The sequence below is a fragment of the Populus alba genome, chromosome 8 (genome assembly GCF_005239225.2).
Source record: "Populus alba chromosome 8, ASM523922v2, whole genome shotgun sequence".
In the NCBI taxonomy this organism is placed as follows: domain Eukaryota; kingdom Viridiplantae; phylum Streptophyta; class Magnoliopsida; order Malpighiales; family Salicaceae; genus Populus; species Populus alba.
In genome coordinates this window covers 8111497-8137080 of record NC_133291.1, presented here as the reverse complement: position 1 = coordinate 8137080, position 25584 = coordinate 8111497, and the positions used below count along the sequence as shown (strand labels likewise).

At 32.0% G+C, this 25584-nt stretch overlaps 2 protein-coding genes across 2 annotated transcripts; one reads left to right on the top strand and one right to left on the bottom strand.

Annotated features, from left to right (window-relative positions):
- Positions 1-408: 408 nt before the first annotated feature.
- On the top strand, positions 409-1865 carry LOC118039914 (uncharacterized). Its single transcript, XM_035046748.2, has one exon. The coding sequence runs from the start codon at positions 726-728 to the stop codon at positions 1713-1715; it is 990 nt and encodes a 329-aa protein (XP_034902639.1). The 5' UTR covers positions 409-725; the 3' UTR covers positions 1716-1865.
- Positions 1866-11755: 9890 nt separating this feature from the next.
- Positions 11756-14152, bottom strand: LOC118039915 (adenylate isopentenyltransferase). Its single transcript, XM_035046749.1, has one exon. It carries the CDS (start codon positions 13647-13649, stop codon positions 12561-12563), a length of 1089 nt encoding a protein of 362 aa, XP_034902640.1. The 5' UTR covers positions 13650-14152; the 3' UTR covers positions 11756-12560.
- Positions 14153-25584: the final 11432 nt, after the last annotated feature.

Below are 25584 nucleotides of genomic sequence, written 5' to 3'. Positions count from 1 at the left end.
TTTATACGATTTAATTTTAAATTTAAATTAGATAATGAATTAGGTTGGGTTGTCTTTCTCTATTATTTTTTTAATTTTTTTTATTAATTGATTAGGTTATTTTTGGATCTGTTTGGATTAAGATAACTAACATAATTAAATTTTAAATTTAAATTAATTACAGACATAATCAAAAGACTTTAAAATAAACTTATTAGACAATTTAATAATAATATTTAATAATTATTTATAATTAAAATATTTTATTATTATATTTATAAAACCACCACAAACAACACAACATAGCACTCGTAACTTGAAACTAGTTCATTTTCTAAAGTTACGTTTTAGTTAGAAATATTGAAACACTTTTGTCCAAATACACTCGAACGTATTTAGATACAGTTATAACTTAATCGTTACCTGAACAGGTCATAGCAAGAATATGCCATTACAAGAATATGCTCATGTTTTTTAGTCCTCGGTCATCCCCCTCCTTTGCCTTTAAAAACCCAGCCCTCTGGCCCTAGCAAGCCTCCTCAGTTTCACATCTCATCCCTCTCTAACATTTTCATTACAAAGCTCCACTCAAAAGTCTCCTTGTTCTTCGTTCTTTTTCCAGTTCACACAAATTTTCTCTTAGCAATCCTCAGTAGCAACCTTAAAATCCCGTAATTTTTTTTCTTAGGATTGAGATACCAGACTCCTGTGTTCGCACATAATTGTTGCTAGCTAGCTAGCTAGACATGGAGATCCCAGTGATCAATAGAATAAGCGATTTCGAGACAGGCTTAACCTCTCTGCAAAACCCAACATTTCTTTCCCAGATTCTTGCACTTTCTGGTGTCGAAAAAATCCACCAAGCTTATAGTTTTTGGAAATGGGGCGCTCTGATTCTTGCCCTGGCCGCCTCTTTCACAACCATAATTAATAGAATCAAGATTCTCATCGTCCGATTCAAAAACCACCCCTTCATCTCTTCACCATCTCTTATTACCAATCAAGAAGATTGTGATTACGAAAGTGAAACAGACTTATCTTGCTCATCATCAATATCCTTATCAGATGACGAACAGGAAGAAGAGTCCACATCATCTTCAAGAAGTTGGTGGTCCATTAATGATCATGATCAAGACTTCCGGGTTAGAGGCTCTGGGAATCGTTACATTGACGATCAATGCCAGGGTGGTAATTTTAGGCTCCGGAGACGACGAAACAGCAGCATTGGAGACTTTTTTTCGTTGACTGATTTCACAAACGGGAAAAACGTTGTAAAGCTTTGGGATAATTTAGGATTAAGTCTAGGATTGAACCTTAACAACCGCTGCGATTCGAGAAACGCTGCCGTTTCTTTTTATGACATTAGCAAGGAGCAGAAGATATGTTCCATATTTGGCAGTAAATGTGATAGTATTTTCGCGGCTGTTTCCACATCTCCTTCGGTGGTGGTCTCGGCAGAGACAAATTTGTCGGGTCATTCATCGTTAAGTTTATGGGACACCCGAGTTGGGTTTCGGGTGCCGGAGGTTTTTGCGGAATTAAGACCTACGTTGGGGAAGATTGTGGGTGTCGTCGGCGGTGGCGTAGAGAAGGTTTATGTCAGAGATGATGTCACTGGTGAGTTAACGGTGGGTGATATGAGAAAACCCAGTTCGCCGTTAGTCAATGTGACGGAATCTGATGTGGATACGTGGTGGGATGCTGACGCCGTTATTGTTGAGAATGAATGTGAATAATCTGTTTGATAACGCGGCCAAGGATTCACTTGTATTTCTGGAAATGACAGAGCAGTCAGTCAATGTAATTCAGCTATCTGTAAATAGTTTTTTTATTAGCCAATAAAATAGAAAAGTAGCCGATCCTGGGCGCCTCATTATTTGTTTTAATTGGTTCTTAGCATATTCTAGTCTGTTTGCTTAGCTTTGTGATTCGATAATGCAATCTTTCGTTGTTGACGCTTTCTTGTGATAATAATTGCACTGGTTGGAAATAAAAGAAAATGCAGAAAACATGGTACGCGAGGTCAGATGTTTTAAATTCTTGGATGAATAAGATGACTGATTTTTCAAGCAAAGAAAGTAGAATGGTCTAACTTTCTGGAGAGACTCCCTTATCGTTCAAGTAATGAGGAACTGTTCCATTGTGTGTAAGAGACAGACTCCTCTTTCGAAGAATTAAACTGTGCTGGATTAGGTGGTGAGACAAGTAACATCAAACAGTGAAAAGGATGCATCTTTTAAAAAGATTGGCTTTCTCTGTAATGATATTTCAGATAGGTCCGTTCTCACTGTATTATATGCTTAATGGTAAAGGGTTAACCATCCATTAAAGATTTCAATATAATTTTAATTTTTAGATCTCAAAAATCGTTCTTGATTTTCAATTTTGAGATGATAATCAAGTTGGGTTTTTTATGCTGTGTTGGAATGTATTTTTTAAAAATATTTTTTGCTTTAAGAATATTTTTAAATAATTTTTTTCATATATATATTATTTTCAACATCATTATAAAATACTAAAAGCTATTAATTTGATATTTGATAAAGATAAATACATTTTAAAAAAAAAAATATTTAAAAGCAAAGATAACCCGCTCTTTAATATGATATAAGTGGTTATTGAAAAAAATAAAAATTTCAGGGTAGTTGTTGGGACGTGGAGGAATCTCACCAAGTGAAAGCAAAATCATGGACACATCAATAAAGGATCAGATGCTTTCATTGCTGCTCTGCACTTAATGGGTCCTATCCATATCATTAGGGAACCCTATCTCATTATACTGGGCCTGGTTTGCGCTAGGCTGCTAGTTTATAACCCCTAAAGGGCCCAAACAAAGTCAAAGGATGGAAAACATCAGAACGAAGCCCATGAAAGCTGGCCTGTCAAGACATTTTGGGCTGAAGAGGTTATCTTATGAGCCATGGCCAGGAAGCATCTCCCAATAATCAACGAATGTTTGTCTGCCCAGCACCAGCTTAAACACAATTCACAGAACTTAAAATCCACGGATTGATTGTTAGACAATGGAAAACGTGGTGGAAAGTCCCTTTATCTGGAATAATTTGATTTGATTAATTAACATCTAACTTTCTTAAAGGAAATGGTTCTAAGTTCTATCGTTTGAAGATTTTAAGCAAGAAATTCCCAGTTTTTTGTAGAGATCCAGCAAGGATAGAGGAGCCTTCTCTCAGCACTGGTTGTGTGATGTAGGAAATTATCCGGCACCGGGACTCAAAATCTCTGTGTTTTATATACATGCCAAAGCTTCCTGCCCCAAAATTCTACTTTCATTTTCTTTTTTCAGTTTGAGGCTGGAACAATTAAATATGTGGGCGAGGAAAGAGCTAACTAAAGGTGTGTTGGCCTTTGATGTATAGAGATATTCTTTGATGTGTGCTCAAATCCGGATTTTAATCCACAAATCTTTATCTGAACAAGTACGAACAACCTCGCTCTGCACTTTCTATCAACAGGCTAGACAAGCTTAAAGGCTAACCATATTATATACAATACCGATGATTGGCTTGGTGATTTCCTAAAGCGCTACAGCAGCAAATTCATGTAGAACTTATATATTTGTTATCCCTTTTGCTTGTATGATTTTATTCTGGACATTACAGTTTTATGTAATTTCAAACAATACTTAATCTAAGAAATCAGAAGTTCAAAGAAGATGAAACAGATACCGAACGACTGTCAAAAGAATTCACTATGATATGGCTAAATCCATATGCACCAGTGGAGATACCAAACCTTCCCCTGGGGCTTGGATGGCCAAAGAATGAATTAGATTAAATATTCAACATGATAATCATATTTGATAATCTCTTGCTGATCAATATTCCTAATTCTGCAAATACGAAAATACTGAATACATACATACAGACATCGCTGCAAGAAAAGAAAGAGGAACATCTGAAAAGCAAGGAGTATTTAGTGCTTGAAGAATTGGTGACGTGACAGTTTTTGCTTCCTTTCATGATTGTTACCTTCTACCGATTTCAATCCCTTACTATCAAGACCTTGATTAATAGACCGCGAAATAATGCCGTGAGTTTTTGCACCAAAGCCATAAAATCGTTGGCTTGCGTATGGATTACCTTCGGCGAATGTGTCTAGATAATAATCGGTTGGTTCTTCTGCTGGTGCTGTTTTACTCTATTAAAAAGAGGAGCTATATATTACAGATATTGATGATGAGATTGGATTCTTTGATGATATATGGACGAAGACCATTGATGTTATTTTGTCCATGGCGGTACTTTGAAGGACTCGTTTGCATTAAATCTTGAAAGCCAATAAAGCAAAACAAGAAAACAGAGGTGCAAATGGCTTGACAAGGAAGAAAAAACAAGAAAAAAAAAAAAATCAATTTTTGACGTTGAGAAAGCGTGTTGCAATAGGGAGGCGTAAATTCTTTTTCCTGATAGAATGGCTGGCTTGCTGAACGTTGACATTAAGGAGGTGTTTAAATTTTAGGTTTTAGCGGAAAGAAGCTGTTAGAAGGTACCCTTCTCTTTCTTCCATGGCTACTGCTGGTTTAGGTTTTCGTGGCCGCTTCTGTAACTTATTATGATCGACGGTGAGAATAAAACATTTTCTGCAGATGAAATTAACCCTGAGTTTTGACTTTTTTGAGTATTTAGACCATGTGAGTTGTTTTCTTTTATCCAACTTGATGACCCTTTAAACTATATATATTTAGGTGTTTTCTAAAGATGTTTTCGTTTAAAAAATATTAAATTAATATTTTTTATATAGTTTTAATATAATTTTTAAAAGCATCAATTTTGAAATTTTTGAAATTATAAATATTCTTAAATAACTATTTCAATTACATTATTAAATACACACTTACAACTGTAAAATCACAACAGAGAATTGACCCCTTCTTTTTTACATTATATCTTTCATTATTCAAATATGTTGCATTATATATTTTATTATTATTATTATTAAAGTTGAAACTTAAGTACAAACAAATAATGATGTCAATACAAGAAAATGCATATTAACTTTGTCGGTTAAACTAATTAACAAAAGTAGTTTTTAAGAAAAAATTAATTTTTATATTTTTTATTGTTTTGGTGTATTAATATTAAAAATAATTTTTAAAAAAAAAAAAATATATTTTAATATACATTCAAATAAAAAAATTTATATTTTAAATAAAAAAATACTTCAAAAAATAACCATAATTATATTTTCAAACACCCCCTGGCCTTCACAGAATTTCTTACCCAATTTTTTAAATGCAGGAGTTAGGAGATAGTAGGGGCTGTTTGGTATTCGGAAATTATTTATCTTGGGCTTGCAGCTCTGTGATGTCGGGGTCAAAAAGAAGTTGGCCCCACAAGCATACGTCGAGTTCGAAACCTTTCTAGTTTGGGCTCCAATACAAGATTCCTCTTTTCGGTATACAGCTCTTAGTCCAAACCATATGTTAGCTAGCTCTAGGCCTCGAGTTCATATCTTTCTTTAACTCTCCAATTCCATATTGGGCCTCTTGTTCATATCTTTCCTTAACTCTCCAATTCCTGATTGGGCCTAATGTTCAAGGGGCCTGGACTTGCAACTAAATTCGGAGGATCAAAGAATTAGAGTAAAGTTGCAGAGCATCACAGTTTGATCCTCCAATTTTAGTTGCAAATCCGTAGCTTTCTCTCTTAAACTCTCCGAGTTGATCCTAATCCTCAATTTTGTTTTTCTTCATTATAATTATAAAGAAACTCTGACCCAAATCTTGTATGAGTTGCGGATATGACTCAGGCCTCCGTTTCTGGTTAATCAAATTGTTTGGGCAATGCATTGTACAGATTAATTCGAAGCAAATTCCATAATTTGCGGTTCAGACAGCCAGTTCAAGTGGAGTGTTTTGAAATATAATAGTGTTTGTAGTTTAAAATATTTTTTATTTAAAATATATTATAATATTTTATATTTTTAAAAAATTATTTTTAATATCAACATACAATAAAAACACATAAAATATTAATTATAAATATAAAAAAAATATTTTTTTAAATACATTATTTCAAACGTATTTCCAAACCATTTATAATTACAAACCACTCCGTTGTCCACAAAAAGATTTAACCACGCCATGACGCTTCAATATTTGCACAGTGTGTTTAACAGCTTGCTGCACACACAAACTTAAAAACAAAGTCTGATTTCTCAGTTTCAGTTATTTCTCACCTTAATTTTATATACATCAAATTGACAATAAACTGCATCCTCAACTTAACAATAAGAAAGTCTGATTTCTCAGTTTCCTTCTGATGTTATTTTAATTTCTTCAATGTCATCCCTCGCTTTCTTGTGAAATAATTATATCATCACTTATGGATTGCAGATATACTTTAATGCAGAGTATAAAAAAAGTATTTCATAAGGATTTTAAAATTCAACTTTTTGAGCACTTGAAGGTATGTTATTATTTATTTTTAAAAAAGCATGAGAAGCGATGTGTTTTTTTTCATTAAAGTCTCTTTATTTTTTTCTAAATACAGAAATAATCTTAAATATTTTAAAATTATCTAGCCACAATTATTTTTTTTAAGTACACTGAAATCCTAGCTTATATGCATCTCAGCTAAATTATTTGGCTGTTCCATTTAGTTAAGAAATAATTATGAATAATTCTTTATTATATTTGTCCTTTTTTCAAATTATTAATTAATTTCTTAACTATTCATTTAGCTTCTTAAAAAATATTTAATTTAAGTTATCTTCTTAATGATATTTTTAGTTCAAACAATACAATAATAGATTATTAAATAGTTAAAAGTAATTTCATCCGTAGCACATCATGATAGTCGACTATCAAACAGTTTGATGTGTTTGTACACTACAATATAATAAAAACCTAAACAAGCTCTAAATTTGTGTGCATTCAACACTTTTTACAGGTTTTTTTTATCCTACTCTATTTCTCACCCTCAATTTTTTTAAAAACAATATATTGGTAAAACAAATGCTGTTTCTACAATCGCATATATAATTTTTTATTTCTTTTAATTACTTTGATGAGGGGTATAATATTATAGATTCTCTTCTAAATAAAGTTGGATATTAGGCCATTAAAAAAACCACTCAAATAAATATCAACTTGATCTTTTTATGTAGATTAAAATTACTTTCTTATAAACACATCCATGTGAAAGGATAAGTTGCATGTTAAAGAACAATCTCAACCTAATAATTTAAGCTATTAGCTGAGACTTCAATTGAAAGTATTTTGTGTTTTAAACTTGCACAGATCCACATTATCTTGTGTTTAATTTTTTTTTTTTTTATCAAATAGATAAGGATAATAAGATTCAAACTCATGATTGCTTAGTCATTAAGGCTTTGATACCATGTCAAAAAATCATCTTAACCCAATAATTTAAGTTATTAGGTGAGACCCCAAGATATAATTTATAGTATTCTCTAACATAGCCATGGCAACCCAAATTTTTAAGAGTTGACATTTTAGTACATATACAATCTTTAAAATGTTTTCAATTACACCCTTGTATTGTATGAAATACATGTATCTCATCTTCAAATCACGTATCACCTATGTGGCTTTCCCTTTGTTATTTACTTTCAAGTTTACCTAATTTCTTTCATGCTCACCGTCCTAATACTAAATTTATGGTTTCAGCCATACCTATATAACTCTAGCCCGAACATGTTAGATTACGCTTACAAGGCAAACAAAGAAAAGACAAAAATATTTAATCTTTTTAGTACTGTTACCCTGTCCATTGTCCGGTCAAATAAAGTCAATGCAGGTGCATTCTAGGTGTTTTGTTAATTAGTTGTGATTAAGAGGAAACGTGGCTTGCAAAAAACCACATTGTCATCATTGTGCTTCTGAATTACTCACAACAGTCTATGAAACTTTGGGCAGTGACCTCCACCTTCAACCCAGAACATGGAGTGATCAAATTGTCTGCTAGTGCTATAAAAATACAAGCTCGTATTAATTTATAGGGCTATATATATATATATATATATATATATATATATATATATATATATATATGCCTATGTGAAGATGAGTTTCATAGTATCGAGCGCAAGGAACAGCACGCGCACTGCCATATCTCGGTCCTAGAAGGGGCCGGGCTGCTCTTCTCGAGTTTCTGCTACAAACCCGTCATGTTATATGCAATTGTTTACTATCAATTAATTATTATGAATATTAAACTATGTTGCTTCTGCTACTTACTTTTCTATGTTTTTGTCTTTGAATCTTATAGCCCCTTATTGGATCTCCCGTTTCACTACTTTCGATCATTCCCTTTCTGTCACTGATTTACTATTTTTTAAATCCATATGTTTTTTTGTGCTAACTTTCTCGGAGCAAACATTCTCAGGACAGTTTCATGAAAACCAGCATGTTCACATGTAAGCACGGAGTCATGCTTTTGATTTTTCTAAGTTACACGACCATCTAGTATTTAAGATTAAAAACATGCCTCTGCTGAGTGCACCAACTTCCCACGTCTATTTGCTATTAAATTTATATAAATATCAACAGATGGTTAGACATACAAGCTAGCATATTCATGTTGATAGATTTATCGATCTAGCAATTAATAAGTCAATACATTAATTATAACATGGATATATATCGATACATCACGTTAATAAATAACTACTTGATAACCTGACAAATAATATATTGATTTATTGACCGTTTATCAGTAAACCAATTTATGCTATAAAATAATATTTTTCAAGTCATCGTTGTCTTTGTGTGTGTGCGTGTGTGTGTGTGTTTGGCAATATTGGCATATTCACATATAAACTGTCGAATAATGTCTGGGTATAAATACCTCGTTAAACTAACATGACCAATCCAATATTAATGTTCAATGAACTAAATAAGCGCAATTTGTCCAATATTCTTTTCTCGCGTACCAAACATCATCTGCAAATGTGTGCTTGCTTTCATAAGATTCATAATAATTGATCATTGAGGAGGAGTTCACTACTAATTGGTGCTTAAATTAAATGTAATAAAATTGTTTATTGCAACTTGCAGTTACATGCATGTACTGCAATCATGCCAGTGTGAGTATGTACCTGCAGATAAAATTGTTTATTTTTTTCTCCATTTTGTTTGACCGTCCTCTTTTCCTTTGTTACTATGTTACTCATTACCTAGGTTTCAACATCTGTACCTGCACATAAATACCTTCGAGGACAATTATAGCTGGTTAGTTTCTTGTTAGCTACGACTTAATTATTCGTTATATATAACATGCCTTTCCATTTCTTTCTTCGTGCCAATTCCTTATTTTCTTCAATTTTTCCGATGCCTTTTCGTGGGCATTGCTCATGCGACTATTTGAGGATTTATCATCCATATGTTCTGGGCTTCTCGCGAATTGTTTTGTTAATCGTAGTCCAATTACTTTTCCCGATTCCAAGAAGAAGCTAGTTGAACTCTTTGATGAAATGGCGTGTGTTAGTTTTTATAACCTAGTAAAATATACATTTGTTAATGAATCAAACTTTACAGTGAGTTTGTATCCTTTGGACTAGCTGGTTATAAATTATACATTATTAGAGCAATTGTCTTTTTCTTAGCTTAAAGAAAAAGTCTCCCCGTGCATGTAGCTTTGCCTGTTGGCAGAAGAAGAGCCATCAGAATTTCTTTTGCATCTTATAAAAACAAGAACAGACATGTTCTTCACCACATTATATTCCATCGCAGGACAGCTAATTATTTCCTCCGAGTATCGTGTTACAAATGAAAAACATAAAATAATGCAATGGTTTCAGATCCCTCTATATGTTTCATCTAAAACTTGTCCCTCTAAATTATTATAATTTGGCTCAAACAAATTAGTTAATAATGGAAAATAACAATGAGAAGAAATTAATAAAATCAGATTCGCGGGGAAATAACATGTGCATGATCTTTTGCCATCCTAGATTTTAGCTATATTTTTAAGTATTTGGATGGAATATGACTTCAATTATTGAATTCTTTACGGACCAACAGATATTATGAAGCATAAACCACTTAATTAATAATCTAAAAATAAACAGTAGATGAAAGAGCGCTAGAAAAAGTACTGTTTTACATCTAATAAATATAAAGTAAAATATAAAATAAAAAATTATCCATCCATTATAAGATTCAAGAGTGAGGTGTTTCTATATATATATAACCATTGGCAGGGTGTGCTTGACTCGAAGGTCTCGTACTACGTCAACCATATGGTTAGTATTACTGAGGATAAATATTTTTGTAAGAAAAGCATTAATTACTCAACTTCTATTCATCTAAAACAAAAGAAATTTAACATCTTTGAGCTAAGCCTCTGAGTACACATGATCTGGCCGGATTACCTAATGGTCTTATACTATATACGTGACATGTATTCAATCTTACGTATGAAGGAGACGCGGTGGAAGATACCAACTTCTACGCTATATATATCCACTTTAATTTTAGCTTCCCTAGTTGAAAAAAAGAAGATAATCAAGAACGAGCAATGGTCAGAGGCTGAAATAATAAATGCATACTTGAGTTTAGATAAATTTATCTAAGATAGTGATGGTCCATTAACTCAATTATTTGGTTTAGCCTCTAAAAAAATGAAAAAAAAGCTGGATTTGGAAAAGTTGAATAGACCCCATATGTATATGTAAATTTTTAGGTTATGGCCTGCCATGTGTGGAAGATGGTTACTTTATTTAGAATTCATATCATCAGATTGATCGCAATACTAATTCCTTGTTCCTATTCCACAGATGCTTGTCATGGTAGCAGATTAGCCCTGACATTCCCCCACACCGCAGGGGTTAGAACGATTATTTTAGCTAAGATACGTATAATTAATAAGCTGCTTTTGACTCACATTTTCAATCCTTGTGTTTATTTGTGTCTATTATAACAGGAGAAGGGTTGCCCTTTTATAGCACTAGAATGGTAAGGTAGGCATCAGTCCTCGACATCATTGTCCTTCGCAGAAAACAAACAATCACAGTTTTATAAATCTAAAATCGGAGGATTAGATTAGGGACTAGTTCCCACGGTTAATGCAGATAGCAGAATCAGTGTGTCATTAATGTACATTTGATTTAGAGCGTCTAGGAGATCGATGCTTTGACCAAATGGTGCAGCGATTTCAGTGGATTTAATACTCGGAAACCAAACGATTCTCTTCAATCAGAAAAGAGGAGATTGGAAATCGGATGGGTTACAATCAAGAGGCCAGGACATGCTGGTTCAACTTAATTGGTTAAAGATTGACAAAATCTATGTAGTATCTAAGCCAGGAAGAAGATCATGTTCGAGATACACCTAGGTATGTCAATGTTTGTTCGATGGACAGATGTACATATTGATGCTTTAAGATTTGAGGATTCTTTCCGATCTCGATATAGTTAAATTTACACGCGATACCTGCATCATTTTCTTTTATTTTTTTAAAGAAATAAACATATATCGTGATAAGTGAGCTGATTACAATTACATTAAAAAAAAAGGAGGAAAATTCTCAACTTACTATAAATCAGAGACTATTTCAAACTTGTCCCTTTCGTTACCTTTTGTTTAAAAGATTCGCCAGTTAAAAACAGATTAGTTTTTTTTTTTTAATTTGAATAAATTTGTATCGTTTGTTTCTTAACGAACTAATTTTTAACTTTGTCAATGTCCAAATTAGCTCTCGACCAGATGTTTGGAAGATTTGAAAGTGAAGAAATTTTGAAGAAAAAAAAAACCTGTATCGAAAGCGAGGCAGAACATATGAAACTAAGGAAAACCAAAAAGATCAATGTTACTTGTATTTGGGAACAAGAGTTTTGAGAAGCGTGCTGGGCTACCCTTCAAAATAAAATTTTAAGCAAAAAGGTATTTTTTGTTCCATTGTGTAAGCTTCTTGGCAACCACTTCTCCACAACGAATATGTGCGCAAGAAGACTCTCCACTTCAATTTGCTTACAATGCCCAGATGTGAATTAGGACTCTGTAACCACTAAAACAAGCTTCTATTACCAGTTAAGAATAATTGCTAAAAACAACATTCCAGAATAAGTTTTTATTTCTCCAAAATTCACGATTTTTTCCGTATGTTTATATTGACTTTAAAGGACCCTTTCAAGGCAGGAAAGGGAAAAAGGGCGGGGGGGAAGAGAGTAAAAGATGCCCCCAATACAGTACCCAAGACAGGAACATCCTCTGATGCTGCAAAACTGGTTGCTCATAGCAAATTCTGCAAAACTGGCTGCTCATTGCAAATTCTGGTACCCCATTTGTGAACCCCCAATATGTCACCCAAAAACTCTCCATCATTTAAGACCCAAACCGAAAGAGAAGAAAATATGCGCAGCCGCGATGGATGTGATTATGCAATCTTCAACATGCTTGTCATCGGACATAAAACTGCTAAAGATTGCACTGGTGGATGTGATTATGCAAGCTTGACCCACGGTTGCAACTTGCATGAACTTGGCAGGCAAGCGGCGATTCGAAATATCGAACCAAGAAGTGCACAATCTCAGCTTCATGTTAGCATTTCTCAAAATACTAATAATATTTTGAACGGTAGCGGGAAAAAAAGCTGCTCCTACTCCTCCTCCAAGAAGCGTTTCACAATTTTCATGCTTGGCTCCATCACATCTCTCCCCCAAACCTCCATCCACCTCTTCTTCTTTCTTTTTTTGATATGATCATCTGACGTCACCATCATCACCTCCCTAAAGCTCCCAGTCGCATCAACTCTTTTTAGGTCCCACCCTGCCCCTTTTAATCTCAAGATCTTGCCAATCTGCCTTTTCGCAAGCTGACACGTGTTCTCCTTTATCTCCCTCACACAGTCCTCGTATGCTCCCCTCCGTACCCGATCCCATTCCACACCAATACCTCTGCCACACCCAGACCCAGGTGGGTACCTTTTGAAATACCGATCAAACTCAGGCACCCCAATCGCTTTCCTCAACCCGATTTGATTCGCTGCATCAACTGAGCCATAATACTCTGACAGCTCATCGAGCATCCCGGAGTCGAGCATTTCGTCGACTCGCTTACACAAGTAATCGCACAAAACAGGTAATGACACATCCACCCACAAAAAACAACAGTTATATCTTAACTGGGTTGAAACTGGGTTAGACCCATCAAAAACGTTTAACTCGGGATTAAACCGGTCAGCAACCAAAGCGTGAATAAGGGAGTTGGACCCACCAACCACAATAGGAAGATGTTGCCTTGAAACAATACCTGAGATAGCCAATCCACCAGCTAACCGATACTCGGAGGGAGTCAACTCACCATCATCCGGGTCGAACTCACCGAGTAAATGGTGAGGAACACCTAGACGGTCTTGAATGGTGATTTTGTTGGTGGTGATGTCAAGACCTTCGTAGACTTGCATTTTGTCGGAGTTGATGATTTCGGATTGTAAGCGTGTAGCTAGATCAATAGATACCCTTGTTTTGCCACACCCAGTCGCTCCCATTATTACGAGAATCTTGTCTTTTTTATGGCGGTAGACGGCGGTGGAAGTGGTGGTAGAGGAGTCCGTGTCCATACGGACTGCTATTGGTGGTGGGCGTGGCTTATTGAAGGGTATAGAAATGTTAATGGGGTGAAGTGGTTGGGTTTTAAGGGCGGTGTAAAGAGGCTGATTGGTACTCTTTGGGAAGGGAATTTTCATAGGCAACGAAAAAAAAAAAAAAAACAGAGTAAGACAGGGAGAGAAACAGAGACAGCTGGCTCCCTGTATATGTGTTTTGCTGAGGTGAGCTGTGGTAAGCTATGAGCTCCGCAGACAAATACGGAACAAGAAGACGCTTTAGAGAGAGAGAGAGTGAGAGAGTTTGTTTATGTACACAGCAGGATATTTCGGACTGAGATTTTGTGTTGAAACAAGAAAGCAAGGAATTGTTAATTTGGTATATATTTAGCTAGTAGTTGTTGTAAAATATTACTAGTGCTAAGCAAGGAGTTGTTTTGAGGTTGTGAAAATAGTTTGTCCAGTCGATCGCTAGCATGTCTAAAAGCTGTGTGAGAAGGAGGGGTCTCTCTCTTGCTCCTTTCTTCAGCTTCGGATCACTTGGCGAAATGCTTCAGCTATAACCAATATATACCGAATATGGTTACCTGTCCGCTTGCTGCTGCTGCTGCTGCTGCTGCTGCTTCTTCTTCTTCTGCTTCTTTTTTTTTCTATGAGTTTAGAGTTTACGGAGAATACGTTTTTTAAATTGTTCCGTTTTTATGTGTACTCCATAAATAAAAGATTATATACTTAACATTATTTTTTAAAAAGAAAAAACAGAGATTTTAAAAATAAACTCAAACAAAAACCCTTAGTTCCTCGACAATGAAGTCTCCAACTTATAGTCTTAGTCATTTTATTAAAAAAAAAAAAAAAAAAAACTAAAAATACGTCTTTAAACTACTTTGGCTTAGCAAATTTGCGATCCAGACCTTTAATTGTGTTAGATTTTAAACTGGAATGGATCCTTAGCTATACTTTGTAGAGTCCATCCATAAAAATAGATTCTGGAGGTAAAAATCAACATATAACCTTCGAGAGAAATTACAATAAAAATTAAAATAATAAAATATATTTTTATTTAATATAAAAATAAATTCTGGATACAAAACGGACCATATTGTTAGTAAAAGTTATATTTTAAAATATTTTGAAAAAAAATTAAAATTTTTTATTTTTTTATTTGCTTTAAATTAATATTTTTTTTGTTTTTAAATTATTTTGATACGCTGATATCAAAAATAATTTTTAAAAAATAAAAATACATTATTTTTATATATTTCTAAATAAAGAATATTTTGAAAAGTAACCGCAATTACACTCTCAAATAGGCTCATGTGTTTGGAAAATGTAGTAGTGGTTACTTTTTAAATTATTTTTTATTTGAAATGAATTAAAATAATATTTTTTTATTTTTAAAAAAATTATTTTTAATACCAGCTCATCAAAATAATTTGAAAACATCAAAAAAAAATATTAATTTAAAATAATAAAAAATAATTTTAATTTTAAAAAAAAAACATACAAAAACAAAAACAATCTAGAAATAATTAAGATAAACAAATATATTAAATTCAAAAAATAAAATATATATTTGATAAACACAAATAAAATCATAAACTCGATCCCCTCTCTTTCTCCCTCCCTACCCTCTCTCTCATTGCAGCTCTCACTCTCTTTCTCATCATCGTTGCACAATCCCTGTATTACCATCTCATTTCTCTCCGTGAAAGAGTACAAATGCGCAGTCTTTCTTGCCTCTCCTTCATCATCAATGATCGATTTCGACCCAATTTGTGATCGTCTCATAGAGAAATCACAAACCCAGTATAGAAATCACAAAGCAATTTCTATGCTATGATGAGGATTGCAGGGGTTTAACGTTGATGGACGGTGGGATAGTAAGGATGGTTTTTGTGGTTGTTCATGGCTGAGAATCGGATGGAGAACTTGGGGGGAATTGGTGAGGCGGTGGATATTGGAACGAGTGGTAAATATTGCTCCTTCGATTTAAATTTTAGTACATTTTGGGTCATTTATTAAATATTGCTTAATGTTGCTTTGTATTTACATTTTTTAAAAAAATGTTTTTATTTTCTGAAATATAAAAAGTTATAAGTAAAGCTCCTTATAAGTAATAGGTAAAGCTCCTTATAAGCCATCAATTCTGCAGCATGTATCCAAGGATACAAAATCGTTGCCACGAATTATCCTATGATCAAAGACTTTCTTTGCTACTGAATAAATAGCTCAATCAGATGCGTGATTAATAAAAACAGATTCACAATTAATAAGTTCCCTCACCAATCGCGCATTAATGAGAACAAATTATTTGTTTTTGTCTTAAAACTGAGTAGCCTGGCAGATCAACCCGGAATTCAGTTAATTCAGCTTGAACTAGGGTCGAAAAAAAAAAAAAAAATAGAGAAAAAATTTTATATGACTCAAACATAGTTTTTTTTTACTAAAATATCTTTATTTTGATTTTTTTAAAAAAAATTGACCCGAACATCTCAGTGTTTAAAAACTATGTGTGTGTATATATACAGCATTAATTTAATTTATACTCCCTCTTCTGTACAGTCAGAACTGACTCTCACATCCAGAATCTATTTTCACATTTATGGAACTCTGCAAAAACTAGACGGAAGGAAATAGCGGCACCAAATGATTAAGGGAGGTCGGAAAACTTTTTGCTACAAAATAATCAATGCGGTTTATGTGATGCCTGAAGGAACATGAAATCTCGCATTCAACCATCTTATCGATCACCATTTTGACAATTACTTATTCAAATTAATATTAAGAACAACAATAATCTTACCAGTAATAAAAAAATATCTTTAGAAAAATCTACCGTACAGCTACACATGCAAAGAGCGCCGAAGACGGAGAGAATTCAGTGGCCAATTTTGACGCCGGAAAAAATAAAATAAAAATCTTCGATAAAACTCAGTCTATCAGCTGATCTTTTACTAAGGAATGGATTGTATTTGGTATAGACAAAAACTCCATAAAATTAACCCTGTAAATCTATAAAAAAAAAAAAATTAAAAAAAATTAAATTATTATGTGAAATTTTTAAAACAAATAAAAGTTTTTTAAGCTTTAAACTTATATAAATTTACAATTATCTTGTATTTAATTTTATTAAATAAAAAAAATTTATAAAATTTAAAATTATGATTATTTGATCAATAAAATTATAATATAATTTCAAAAAAATTATTTTAATTTTAAAATTATTATTAAAATAATATCATAAAATATATTTTATATTATTTTTTATTCCATTATAATATTTTTAACCCATCTCTTTCGCATAGCGATGTGCCTCTTTTATTACTGGATAAGGCAAGTCTTTGTTGAGATTTGTAAGTAATTAGATATTCACCGAAATCTTAATTAAATAGATAAATAGTCAACTACAAGAGCTGGGTTGAGAAATTCAGGTGATTACGTTACGTGGACTTCTATGCAATTAAACCAGAAAAAGGTTGTGGTCGTGATATTCCAATTTTAAAAAAATAAAGTAAAAAAAATGAAATTTCTTGTTCAAATGCAATATTCTTTTCTATCCACAATATTACAAAAATAGATTTTCAAATTTGTATTGAGTTTTTAAAACATGTTTTTTTATATTTTTTACAATTTCTTTTCAATTTTTTCATGTGAAAAAAGATTAAGTTATAGATATTATAATTTTTTTTACAAGAATTTTTAATTATATTAAAAGTTAAAGTATTTTATTTTATATTTTGATATTTAGGTAATTTCATAAATTTATTTATTTAGATTTGATATCCTTTTTTATTTTTTTAGAATGATATTTTATATTTTTTAAATTATCATAAACACAAACAATCAAGATGGATTAATACTTGAATTATTGCACCCCTAAATTCAAAAATTACATTCCCCCCGGGGGGGGGGGGGGGGGCGCGCGCGCTTGAGTTTTGGATTTTGTAGACTATTCACTACTGATGTCGATCTTTTGAGTTGTTTAGGAGCCATAGGCCCAAAGTGACATCAAGCCTACGTGAAATGTTGCTTGAGTTCTAATTTGGTTTAGTTATTATTTTGCTATAAAAAAAAAAAAATAGTAGAAATATAAATATATTTGATTAATGAAACAAAATAGAAACAAAAAAAAATTTATCTCTAAAATAATTTTGAAGAAAATTCTTGTACTTTTAAAATAGAAGGTAGAGAAAGCATATGTCTCTATAGATAATATTTTTTATTTTTTATTTTTAAAATATTATTGTTTTTCAATTTCAAAATTGTTCAACTAAAACATGTAAAGATAAAGATAAAGATAAAGATATTTATTATCATAATTTTAAAAACTCAACTCAAAGATTGATTTAGGACAAAGCTAGAGGCACGGTCAAGATCCGGGTCACGGGTCAGGCTGATTTAGGTCAATGTAAAAATAAAAATAATTATTATCATAATTTCAAACTCGATTCAAGAGTTAACCTGAGATAAGGTCTAGGTCACGAGTGAGGTAGAGTATTGACCTAGGATTAATGTAAAGACAACAATGAATTATTATCATAGTTTTTAAAATCTGACTGCAAAGTCAAGACCTAAGTTATATGTCGAGATAAAATAGAAGTTTTTTAAATATAAAATAAAAAATATTTAAAATATTTAAAAAAACTTTATTTATAGTTTTTTTCAAGATTATTATTTATTTTAAGTCAGCTCTAATCATGATGGAAAATGTTTGAATTATTGGGAATTGAAATTCAGATTTATAATTATAAATGAAAAGGTGGGATATATATATATATATATATATATATATATATATATATATAGAAAAACAATACAAAACATGGGGCTTCTTATTCATGTTTAGTTTTTTTTTTTTTATGTAATTTATAATTACAATGTTTCCGTCTACCCATAACACGCTTTGCCCCAAAAGCATGTATTATTGATCGAATTGGGTCCGCTGGAAAGCATATGAGAGTGGCATTGCCACCCGACGTGTGGGTTTTGACCCAATTTCTAACTTCTTTTTATTTTAGTATTATGATAAATAATATATTCAAATCAGTTCGTGCATTGATGGATACTATTGTTTTTCAAATGAATTTATTGGCACAATTTTTGAAAAAAAAATTATTTTAGATATTGATTATAATAGTCAAAATTTATAACAAAATCTCTAAAATCCCGAAACCTCCCTTTTTTGTTTACCCATCATCAAATTTATTGACCAGTGAAAACTGGCCACGGTGGTGGTTGGCACAGCAAGAGTGAGTCCCATGGGCGCCCATGAATTTCGTAGGGGCACTTAATGTAGACTGCAATAAATCCGTTTAGTGGCGGCATGTTCCGACACTGCGTTCGTGGGGGTTGCAGTGTTTAGCAAGCACTTTAGTTTTTGATAGCGTGTTTCTTGTTATTTTTTAAAATAATTTTTATTTTAAAAAATATAAAAATAAAATTTATTATTTTTTTTAAAAATTATTTTTGATATTAACATATCAAAATAATTCAAAAACATATTAAATTTTTTTAATAAATTTTATACCTCCCTGGACTTAAATAAAATTTTTTAAAAAATTTTTTAATTGCATGTAATTTAACCTCCCTAGACTCAAATATCAGCCTCAAAGTTTAATGTTATTTTTATTTTGGTTTTTGATTTCTGATTTGTTCAATTGGATCTCTAATTGACCACCAGCCTCGCGCGTCTTACATGTTGATCTTTGGTTTTGGATTTTTTTTCAATCAAGTCTCTAATTGCCAATCAAACTTTCATATTTATGTAATTAAGTCATTGATTTAACCAAATCAACTCTTAAAAATCATTATTCGACCCTAGACTTTAATTTCTTTTAATTAAAGACTAGATCAACTTCAAAAATCAATTTTTCTTGCAATAAAGCCCTTGATAAATTCAATTAAACCTTGAAAAATTCCAATGAAATCCCTAAACATCTAATTTTGATTTTTCCTCCTCAAATTGAATTTTCTTTACCGGTAGGGTCTTTATTAGTTGAAAATATGCCATCAAATTTTTTATTTTGTATATTTTAATTTTTCTCAACCTATCTTTGACAATTTTTTGGGTATTCTAGTATATTCTTCTCGTTAACATATATTTTTCAACTTTCCTCTAGCTTTTGTTCAATTTTTTGTATTTTTTTTAAATTTTTTTTTTTATATGGGGTTCCAAAAATAGATAACAAGATATACACTCGAGTAGTAAAGAAACAAAAGTACAAATACACAAATACAAATAAGATAAAATAGGAATACTTGAATAGAAAATAATAAAAATGTTCAATGAATTACAAATATCTAATTAATAATCTCGTTTTTCATTTTGAACCAAGTCTTGCCTATGATCTACTCGATTACATGTGAAAAGGAAAAAAAAGGGTAACAATTATGATACTCTTACAATTTGTTATTGTCTTTTCTTTATCAGTCAACTCCACGGCCGGCTATGAGACTCAGAGAACGCCCACACTTTCTTTTTGACCATGCCCGCCCGAAGAGTACGTGCCGTGAGAAGACTACAATCAAGAAACAAAGCAGCACCAAAACCTAATAAGAAACCGCTGGGAAGTTCACACCCCTTCTCTCTCGATCACAAAATTCTCCGAAATTATGAACAAGTCGAGTTAGGGCCAGCTCGTATTTACGTACTATTAATCGATCATGCTACACCACAAATCACTTCATATCTCCACCGACCACAGTCACATTTTCAATCATTTGTCAAAATATCTATCAGTCATCCGCATGATTTTCAATCGATGTCTATCATCATCCCATCAATAAATCAAAAGTACCAGAATATATATATATATATATATATATATATATATATATATATATATATATATATATATATATATAAAAGGAACTTCAAAAAAGTACATAGTGATTTGGCATGCCCAAGAGAGATTTACCCTGATCCACCTTTCACATTCACAATTGTGCACATAGTTTAACTATAATCATGATGGTTGGTATGTTGACAAATAAAAAAGGATTACTTTTTTTTTTAATTCAAAATTCAAGGTTAATATTCATAGGAAAGATTTTGTTTGAATGTAAGGACTGATATAGTCTTCTAATATCAATTAATGTAGACTAAAAAAATTCAACAAAAGCAACAAGAATAAGAAACATAATAGTTTATTGAATAGGGTCACATCATAAATTAATTATAATTAAAAAAAATTATTGAATATTTTAATATACAAATATTATAATCTAAACTTTTTATTACAACTCTTCTAGAATATTTATTTACTAATAAAAAGTTATAAACAAGACTGAAAAAATAATAACAAATTTCTAATTCAAATAAAAAATTAGAAATCAACTAGGAAATAGATTGCATATATACCAAATAGTAATTTGAAAGCCTTTTTGGACACTAATGAGTATAAAATTTAAACCCTAAATGGAACAAGATTTTTAGAATTCTCTAGCAAAATTTCAACTTAATTCAATTATTGAATCAAAATTTATGTTCATTAATATAAAATTAACTACATGTTAAGAAAAAATCTTCTACATATAAAATGAGATATATTTCTAAGATTATTTAGAGAGAAAACATTTTAATCTCGATTCAAAAATATCTTTTAAAGTTGAATCAAAAGAAAAAAAATATATAGTTTAACTGTAATTCTCATCATTTAATTGACGATGGAGGCCCGACACACTTTTTTTCACGTGTATATATAAGGCCATCAATTAAAAAGCTCAACTCAATAATGGCATCTGTACCTACTACTATTTAGGATAGAGATCACTTTTAATCATATAGAAAAATTGAGAAAGGCAACGTGAAATGTCCCCGATTGTCAATTTGAAGTCAAAAGAAGGATGGTCATTGATGGAAAGGAGGGATTTAAAGTTTGCAATAATCCCTTCCACACAGTAAGTTTCCTCGGCCTTCTTCTGCTTTTCTCTCCTTTCTTCCTCTCCTTTTCTTCCTCTCCCGCTCTCAAAAGGGGATGTAAACACTTTGATAGATCGATAGCCACCATTGCAGCTAGCTTTTATCCTTCCGATATTCACACCGTTGTTAACAAAGCAAATAACACCTCAATCAACACATGAGCACGTATGATTAATACCTTTCACCAACAAACTCCACTAAATCACCTATCTACTTGATACTACTTGTAAGAATATGATTTACTAATAGAAAGGAATTCAGGTTTCCTCGTGTTTGAAACAAATATGACTTTTTTTTATATAAATTTAATGTATTCTATTAGATTCAAGAAACAAATATTTAAGTTATATATTTTAATATGCAATCATGCTAATTCATTTTGAGTTTAATGCATGGTTTAACCAGCCACAACCGAAAAAAAAGAATAAAAAAAAAATCCGTGATCTCTAAAAGAACTTGTCCAAAAGTCTCGTGTCTCGTCTCTAATCAAGTAATTACGTTTTATCTCCGAATTTGTGTTAAATTTAATTTTGGTGGGGTCATTTCTTTGATTTGATAGTTTGAAGTCGGGCTTCTACAGGGGAATTTGGAGTTACCGAATTATTCTTTCCAAAAAAGACACGATCGATCCTTGGGTAAAGCATTCATGCATGCTGCGCATGCTTGGGAAAAGGCAGATCGACGTCGTTAGTAATTTTAAACGAGTGATCATATATATATACTGCCATATCTACGATGCTATTCCCGGCATAGGGACTTTCGTACTATATATTATTGTTTTCTCAATTTTATTCACGATATAGAGATTTATTAATTTTGACGCGACCAATCATGCATGGGAGTTTTATTGTTTCCCACTATATATATATATATATATATATATATATATATATATATATATATATATATAGTGTATTAAAAAAAACATTTCATCTAAAGAGCTTAAACTTAATAGATAAGATTTCTAAAATAATTATCTCAAATATAAATTTTTAACATACTTACTCCTCCTCAAGTAATATTGCACTAAATATTAATATATTTCGTGTTTAAAAGTAATATGATAATCTTTAAACCCCTCATTTATTTATTTTTACCAAAAAAGACTTATATCACATAAAATAACTATCTAAATCTAAGACTTCAATTTGTTAAGCAAAAGTTCAATAATAATTTTATATTATTATTCAACATTATACATTGTATTACCTTATCATACTTTTTTAAAACTATAGTTTAAGAAAATGAAAGATTTTAACAATAAGGTTACATGTGATTATTTTTAAAATCTATACCTCAACATTTTAACTTATGGTTTTTTATTTATTTATTTTTGCGTTGATGTCAAAAGATCTCTCTTATAGATAAAGTCCTCCGCCACTGTGCAAGGTTTAGACCTCCTTTAAACTCAAACAGAATGTGCCGTGTGATTTGAATTCAAATGTGTACATGCAACCTCTAGTGGACATAAACATAAATAGAGCAGCCATAGTTCTCTTAAACTAAATCCAAGTGGCTCAATCTTCGTAATCCTTTTAATTAATATTTCCAAGAGTATTTGAAAATGGTAATAGAAATTTCGACCTTTGAAATTCAATTGAGAATTAATCTTTGAGCTCATGGAAAATAAAAATAGTTGTTACCTTGAACTTGATTAACTGTTTAATCCAAGTGTTTTGAGTCGGATATGTTTATTAGACCAATGTTATCTTAGATTTGGTTTTATGTCAAATCTAAATGTTTTGGGTCTTGCATATTTACTAGATCCACGTTGTTTTGGACGTGGATGTCAGGTCCAAGTTTTTTGGATCTGACATGTTTGTTAAATTCACATTTTCTTATTTCCTTGAACGTGCCAAGAAGGATGGTCATTTATTAGGGCATGTTCAAGAGAGGATGGTCATTTCTTTGAGAATGTCAAGGAAGATGGCTGTTACCTTAGACATGGTTACTTGCCAAGTTCAAGTACCATGGGTCTGACATGTTCACCAGACCCATGTATCTTGGAACTCGCTAGCTGCCAAGTTCAAGTGTCTTGGGTCTGGTATATTTGTCAAATACTTGTTACCTTAAATTTGATTAATTGTCAAACTCAAGTATTTTGAGTTTGTCATATTTGTCAAACCTATGATATCTTAAACTTAGCTAATCACTAAGTTTAAATGCAATGGAATTGGCTAACCGCTAAGTCTAAGTATCTTAGGTTTGACATCTCATTCCCTTAAACATATCAATGGAGGATAGTTATTCTTTTAGGCGTTTCAACAAAGGATGCATATTCTCATATGCGTGTTAAGAGCTTGGCACATTGTCAAGCCCAATAACATCTGGGTGTAGGTGGCGTCAAGCCCAACATGCCATGGCATGACATAATTGTCAAGCTCAATCATTGCGAGGTCTAACTAACGCCAAACCCAGCGTTTCACGGGTTGGCACATATTGTCAAGCCCCACTCAGGATATGCTAATTCTCTTGACAGAAATGTCATAAGAAATTTTTAGAACCAGTTCTAAAAATAGATTTATCATTATTATGATAGGTTGTGAAATGAATATTATAGATCCCAGAGAAGGCTGGCAGGTCTTGCTAGACGGCTTCGGTACTGATCAAGGGAACTGAAATCCAATTAAATGGTTAGTAGAGCCTGATGGGTCTTAGTCTTAACGTCTACTCCCCACCACAAGCAATGACAAGCATTAAATGGTGATTAGATAATGTTATCACAACTTGATTGAAGATGATTACGCTTTTGTAATTGAGCTAATGAAGTTGACGTGAGATTATTTATATATGGAATAGTGACTAATTAAGTGTGGAAGCTAAATACTACCCCAGTTTAGCTCTAATCGGAGTGACGGAAATGACAGTGAGAGAGGGACTAAGATATGGTTCATGCATGACGCCGATATCCTCGCAATCGGACTCGTGTGGGACTTCGCAAACTAGCAATAATGGATAAGCAGGTCGCTGCTCCAATTGGGTTAGTAAGCTATATGTATCCAAACCATCAAGTTAAACTTTGATATGGATGCTATCAATCTTTTTCATGATTTATATTAACTAATCTACTTGTGGGATCATGATGAATCTTGCAACTTCGTTATACCGTGGAGTTTATACATGATTCCATTAAAAAATCAAGCTCTTTAAGTGCTTGAATTTACATTTGAGACCAGACATAGCAAAAAAAAAAATTATTATTTTCACAGTTAGTGATAATTACCAAGCCAACTTCCATCCGCTTAGACCCATTTTTTCGGTTTGGCTAAATACAAACCATCAACTATAGTAAGCATTAGAAAGTTTATGAGGATTTTATTCAATGAATTCCATCATTTTTTTTTGTTTTTTACAGAAATATTTCTTAGTGTTTTGTTTTAATTTATTTGTGATTTATGATGAAGTGAGGTATCTATGAGACCGGGCTTCAGTACTCCTCCACTATTCAATATGATTTGTAGTAATTATTATAATTTAAAGATTTTTTCTTTGTTGTTATTTACTTATTATTAATTCGATATATAAAATTCTTCACTCAAAGGAAGATATGGAAGTTTTTTATATTATATTATATCATATTATTGTGATTCGAAGATGTTGAGTGAACCATGCAGCAGTTTATTCTTCAGGAGAGAGTGACACTGGGAAGTATGAAAGTTTTGTAATTTTGCAGTGAAAGCTCGAAGTGAAAATTCTTTTTTGAATTATAAGGTAGAACGATTATAATCAATGGAGAGAGATGGCGGTGCATTCCCATGGTAGAGATGGATATGACCTTGTATGATTCGTTTCTTAACTCTAATTAAATCAAATTTGATATCAAAATTTAGCTCGCGGTTTTAATATTTCTTAAAAAAAGAAAGACTTCATTTATTTATTTATTGCATGTGAGGGGTAAGGGTTAATTGATCCAGCTTCTTTTTCTTTCTTTTTTTCAAATTATATAAAGTTAGTCTACGGGGGAAAGTCTTCATTCTCAGCCCCGATCGAGCCATAAAGTTTTTAATTCAACTTATGCGATGATTAGGATGTGTTTCCTTTTGACAATGTATTTGAATAAAATCCGAACATTAGAAAAAGAGAACCATCTGCGTAAACTTTATGCAGACAACCAAGCACAACAACTTCTCTGACTGTTGCAAAGCAATTATA